The 6,269-nt window shown below is 38.0% G+C and overlaps 1 protein-coding gene across 10 annotated transcripts in view; it reads right to left on the bottom strand.

The window, feature by feature from the left end:
• Positions 1-6,269, bottom strand: part of Nfib (nuclear factor I B) — a 412,093-nt gene that overhangs the window by 2,372 nt on the left and 403,452 nt on the right. For 9 of the 10 annotated variants that reach the window (XM_040756251.1, XM_040756254.1, XM_040756252.1 and 6 more), the window contains one exon: positions 1-4,069. This exon is cut by the window's left edge and continues 2,372 nt beyond it. In XM_040756251.1, the coding sequence (XP_040612185.1) occupies positions 3,940-4,069 (130 nt within the window). In that variant the 3' untranslated portion in view covers positions 1-3,939. 10 annotated transcript variants of the gene reach the window in all.

Genomic DNA, 6,269 nt, shown 5'->3' with positions numbered 1-6,269 from the left:
ACTTTAAAAATGGAAACAACACACAGTTCCATTATAATTGTTAAAAAGTTAGCTTTACAAACATGGGAATTTTAATTTAAAAAAAATTCTTAACAAAACTATACAGTGTACAAATTACTGTCTACAAGGTAGGCGGTTCGTTACGAAGACCTCGTTCTCACTACTCGCAGCTTCCCAGATTCATTCACATAAGTTTTAATGGAGCTGCCCACCCGAACATTCCCCGATAACTATATTGCTATAATTAAGGTTTTGCCATGTCTTTATTTATGTACAGTCTCCTTCACTGCCTCTCAGGTTTTTTTTTTTTTTTCCTTTAGGCAAGCCTTGACTGCGCAAGCCACTCTGGGAAAACACACTTCAGGGGCATTGTGAGTGGGCGGGCCGCAAAGCAATACAACAAAGGCTGGACAGTGCCGTAAGTCGGTGGCTGGAGACGCCACCCCCCTACAGATGCCCTTGGGTGACCTTCACCATCCTGAAGTTCTGCAGTCTGGGTAAGGAAGGGGCGTGCAAGACCTGCAAAAGTGGGGCCCTTCGTCAGAATACACTTCCTGGTTTAAAAAAAAATAGGAGGCTAAAAAGTGGATTTGAGACTATCTATAGTAGTGCTTTTTAATAAGTTTATCTCAAAAGGAAAGAAGTAAAACTATTTAGAAAAAGGAGGAGCACTTGCCCTAGGCCTCTGTACCCAAGAGGCAGGCAGGGACGCCACAGTGCGCCATGTTGTCTGGCGACAAGGAGAGGAGTCTGCCTGGAAAGAATACTGTGTCCTGTAAGGTTGCATTCCTCACCAGACAGGTCAGAAATACATAGAGAGCTTGGCTGGGAGGATTTGGTAACTGCAGAGCAAGTATCACTGGTGCAGTAGGACTTTGTTGGAGTCTGTGCCTAGAATCCCTCTGTGCTAGCCAGCGTTTGGACATCAATTGTCAGATAGAGTTGTCAGGCCTACGAGCACTGTTGTAAAGTACTCAGTAAATGATCTGCTAGGCATACAGTTAACAGCTTATTTCATTAGGCCATGGCATGGGAGCTGGGGTCAGGAGAGTCTCACGACAACCTACTGTGTGTGTCACTAACCCTGAAAGAACTCCTTGGAGTAATGAATTCACTCATCAGGACCAGGGTGGGGAAGACAAAACAGAATTGGCTCCCATTTACCTCTAGCCCTCGGGGAAATGAACTCAAATATATATTTGAAGTACCATCCCTTAAAAAGAAGTTCCTTCCATCAGTATCAAACAGGTTTAATTCATCCACAGGAAAATTAGTTGCTTAAAATTCTATATTTCTCTCTGTTCTGGTTTTCAGTTTACAAGGGCAGGTAAAAGCAAAGGATTTGCTCATTTTTTGTTCTTTAAAAACTGAACTTTGAGGTTTTTTTTTAATCTATCAGTCCAAATACATTCAATAAGAGTTAACCCTCTCTCTAGTCAACCTTCCCAATGTCAAAAAGACAAAAACAAAAAAACAAAAACAAAAACAAAAAGAATCCCAAGTGCGCTGCCATCCACTTGAAGTAGTAAGTCACAGCAACATCACATCCTGCCATGGGAAGGAATAGGGAGCCTTTCTCCAGATGGGCGAACGTGTTTGGTAGAAGAAAGCTTATTCCTGTGTTAAACTCAAAAGTGTGAAACAGCCAACATCTGCTATGTGGGCACTTCAAGACATGTTTTTGCCAAATATGAGACAGGCTCGCTTTCCACTGTGGACGGGGAACCTTCAGAAAAACTACCAACAACTAAGATGAGACAGAGCAGTTCTAAGTCCGCCCTGCTTTGATGTGCTTGCTCTTTCTTCCCATTTTCTGAGCTTGAAAACCAGAAATGAGTTCAGCTTGCACCCCAGGTGGGAGAGTGGAGAGGGGGGACCTGTGTAAGTTGAAGTTTGTCACAGTAGGCAGAACAGTCGCTTTGCAGCCCAGGCCATCTCAGGGTGCACTGCTTCACAGCTACACTGTAAAGTGTTAAAAATCCTCCCACCCGCCCCAGAATATATATATATATGTATATATATGTATATTAAAAAAAATCCCCTGTCCATCTCTCAGTACACAAAAGGACCTCATCACACTGCAAAAATAGCAGTACCCACTTTGGTCAATTAAAACAAACAAACAAATAAACAAACAAACAAAAAAGCATACATTATTTCTTTTTAAATCTGTGTACTTACCTATAATAACCAATACAGCTAAAAGCACTACCTACATAGGCAAAACTTGGTATTGCATAATTCGTATAAATTTGAAACCCCTCCCCCCAAATATTAATTGGAAGATGAAAAACATGAAAGGTTAATAGAAAAAACACCAAAATACTGAAAATATTGCTGGTCGATTACAATTTTTAAGCGGCAACTATACACAGCCATGATATGCTTTATAAATGTGAGATAAAGGTGTAACTGTCTAAAAAATCCATGATGTCACACATTTTTCTTCGTCTGGAGTACAAAATATTTTGTCATAAAAATGGTAAAGATTTAAAATGATAATAAATGCAGCAAAACAAGTGTAGTGATGTCACTTTTGTGGTTTTTTTTTTGTCTTTTGTTTTTTAGATTTCAAGGCAAGGCACGTAATGTGGACATTATATCTTCGTGCAAATTAGGATTACTGGAAAGAGTACTTTAATTAAAATTGTAAGAGACACAGAGGCAACATGTGTCTGCCCATGCATACTATGGATCTGTCAATACGAGAAATGTGTTGAACAAGGCTAATGTCTGAAAGCACCATGCACATTTCCAGCACCCCGATGGCACTTCTCTGAAGAGTGGGTTTCTATCCTACGCCCTGGTGTTCCCAGCATGTACACTAGAAGCTTTGCCCTTGTGACATGGATTCACCTGCCTCTCTGTCTCTACGATACAGATTTTATAGAACCATTTGTACACCCTATGGGTTCTTGATGCAACCAGTAATTTTAAATAAATAATTCTACCTCCAAGGAGGTTGCAGCTAAGCCAACCTAAGTGCTGTGTTTTCATTCTTTTTTTTTTTTCTCGTTCAAGCACATGATTTGTCTTGATTTAATGCCTTTTTAAATGCCCTCAAAAACTGAGGGGAAAATAAATTCGCTCAAAATTATTTTAAATTCTTTTTAATCCCCTCAATTTAGAGTCCAAGGGCTAAAGGACTTATAATCACAATTCCCCTTTAGATATAAATTTATAAATTGCACTTGCCTCTGTTAAGTGTTTCTTTTGTGGGGAAAATATTATATTAATTTTTACTGTTGCATGCAGAGGTAACACTTTACCCACATAGAGGCATTTCTTCCATAGAGCCTTTGAGTTCAAACTGCTTTTTTTTTTTTTCCTATTTTTCACTTTTTTTTTTTCTTTTTTAAAATTTCAAACTGGGTTACACACTGGAAAAGGCTGGGTTAAGGGCCAAAATTTAATAAATCTGTATGGATAACTAAAGGCTACTGAGATATTATATATATATTTTTTTAACTTTAAGAAATCAGAGTGCTCACAAAATGGCTGGCTCATGGCTCTGTCCCCAGCACCTGTGACGCCGCCTCCTAGCCTTCGTTGGTGAGATAACCAGGAATAGTGACTCCATGCGTAAACAACAAGAATACTAACCAAGAAAACTAGCTTATCATGCAAATATTAAGGCATCTAGAAAGTCAGTTAAAATATATTGTCATAGAGAAAGAACATCTATTTCCCAGCGGACTTCATGTAACAAAGGCTACGTTGCAGGGGCTGCAGACTAGCATCAGTGAGACATCATCAACCCTTTCGTGTCATTATAGTTTCAGCCTTGAGGGAATTAGTGATTGTGAGTGCTGCAATGCTGGTCTTATGGTCTTCTTTCTTCAGTCTCTCTCCTTTCTCCCTTTCGTCCAGTCTTCTTTTCCTTTGCTTTGAGTGTTTTCCCCCTAATTTTCTTATACTATTGTTGTGTTTTCTTTCCCCTCAGTTGCTTGTCTCTGCTTGAAGGAAAGGCTCTCCAATTATGTTCAACCCATAATTTTGGACATTTGCCGGTAAGATGGGTGTCCTGTTTGACACTTGGAAAGGAACCAAGCTAGCCCAGGTACCAGGACTGTTGAGAGGAGAAGGGTAACAGGGAGGGAAGAAAAAAAAAAAGAAAAACACAATGTTAAAATATCCAGTCGCAAGTATAAATTTTAAATGCATCAAATTACAACTATTGCATTTTTAAACTTTAAATTTAAATACATTTAAAAATTAATAGCATGCACTAACAGTACTAAATTATATACATCCTACACATATATACTACATGCAATAACTTTTAGGTTATATACATCATACACATATACACTCTATAAGATCTCTTGCTTTCATGAAAAGACCTAAGATGTAGAAAAACATAAAATAGGATACATTCACAACTGTTGAACTCTAGCTGATTAAGGACATTCTTTTTCAAATATCTGATCCACTTCAATGTAATACATGGAGTATGATTTTTATTGTTCAAATGAAGAAAAAGAAAAGCAGAAATTTCTAGTGATACCAGACCACTGTTGTTTGCTAGATACATTAATTGATTTTAACCTTTAATTCATAAGATATTCTGCATAAGATGGGTTTATCTGCCTACTAGGTTACATAAATTTAAAAATGGAATGGAATATATGTCCTTTTCTCTCACAAGAGAATAATACATTTTCAGGCAGGTTAATGCCTAATTATCATACATAACTTGAAAGTTTTAGACTACCAAGTGTTGTCTGTCCTGGATGACCACCTGGAACCCAGTTTGCTGCCTTGTGTGCAGAAGCCCATTGCGGAGAATGCAGCAGAGGGGGCTGCTGGGTTCTCTGGTGTTTTTCTGCTTTCCTCTGTAATTTCTCCTAGACAGAATCATGGCTTTCCTTTCGATTCATTTTTCCTCACATTGGCCTGAGAATTCCCAGCCTTTTCCACCAGGAATGATAGCACATTTGGAATAGCACATTTGAGATCAGAAAGAGAAAAGGAGTGACCTGAGCCGACAGTCCTGTCTCTTGCCAGTCGGCTGTGCAATAGCCTATGCTGGTCTTGGAATTTAAAAACAAACTTGAACAAAATTTCTCTAGTTGCTATGGGCATATTTTCTCCTAAAAGTTTCATACGGAGAAAAGGAATGCCAGATTTACAGCACCACAAAGCACTCCACCCCAGACATTTTTGCATTATTTGTATTGATATTCCATTTGGAGTATAATGTCATACACATAGCAGCTGCATCATTGTACCAAGGAAACATCATACAGACAATTCTTCCCCCAGTTTAACAGTGGTCTGGCATGGCAGACTCTCCATGCTTTAAATTTTGCTTAGTATCCTCTACTGTTGGAACCAAAGGTGAGATGAATTCTATTACTGTAGTTAACAATCTAGACATACCTATCTGTTCAATATCATAGCTAACAATCTAGACATGTCTATCTGTTTGACTCTTAAAGGCGTAAGAAACATCATGACAATTAACACAAAGAAACCAGTTTAGATTAAGAAACCAGAAATATAACAATTACTCTGAAGATAACTCAGTATAAAACACAGCTTCTTTCTATCTGTCTAAGTATGTATTGCCCAACAATGCTTCAACAGAAAAGAAACCAGTGACATTTTCTCAAGGGTTTTATGATTAGATGACCAGATCAACAGCAGCAAAACTTGACATTTACTTTGCTAATCATTTAGCACACAATCTAGCATATGGCAGATGTGTTACAAAATTTGGGACAAATAAATCAATGGCTTGAACTCATACTCAGCTATTTTGAAAAGGTGCTGACCTTGATTTGCGTGAATTTATGAATACATTTTCATCTGAGTATCTCTGATTTTAAAATTTATACACTCCATACAAGTTTATGCAGAAAAAATAATGATACACCAACTTACGTATCTTCCTTAGTTGATGAATTACCCCAATTCTAAAGACTGCATATCTTTACTGAAATCTTTTTTGAGAGATTTGACTGTTTTTCACAAATTTTCTCTCTTCCTACACACATCTTCAGAATTATTTTTGTAGTTTGTATCATTGACTGGAACAATGTTACATAACGCACCAAGAAACTTATTTTCACCTCAACTGTGCTTCACTGCACTCTGTACACAGTTCTATTACAGCACTTATTACATCATATCACACTCATCTGGTATCTGCAATTATCTTTCTGACTGAAAGGTGAATGCCACAGGGGGAAAAATGGCTCATTCTTATCTATCCTGATAGAGTCTGGCCTTAGATGAGACTGTTTCTTAACAATAAGGCTAATTAC

This window comes from Mesocricetus auratus, unplaced genomic scaffold (assembly GCF_017639785.1).
Source record: "Mesocricetus auratus isolate SY011 unplaced genomic scaffold, BCM_Maur_2.0 Super-Scaffold_100014, whole genome shotgun sequence".
NCBI classification, from domain to species: Eukaryota; Metazoa; Chordata; class Mammalia; order Rodentia; family Cricetidae; genus Mesocricetus; species Mesocricetus auratus.
The sequence above is the reverse complement of the archived record's forward strand: the minus strand, read 5'-3'. Positions and strand labels throughout refer to the sequence as shown.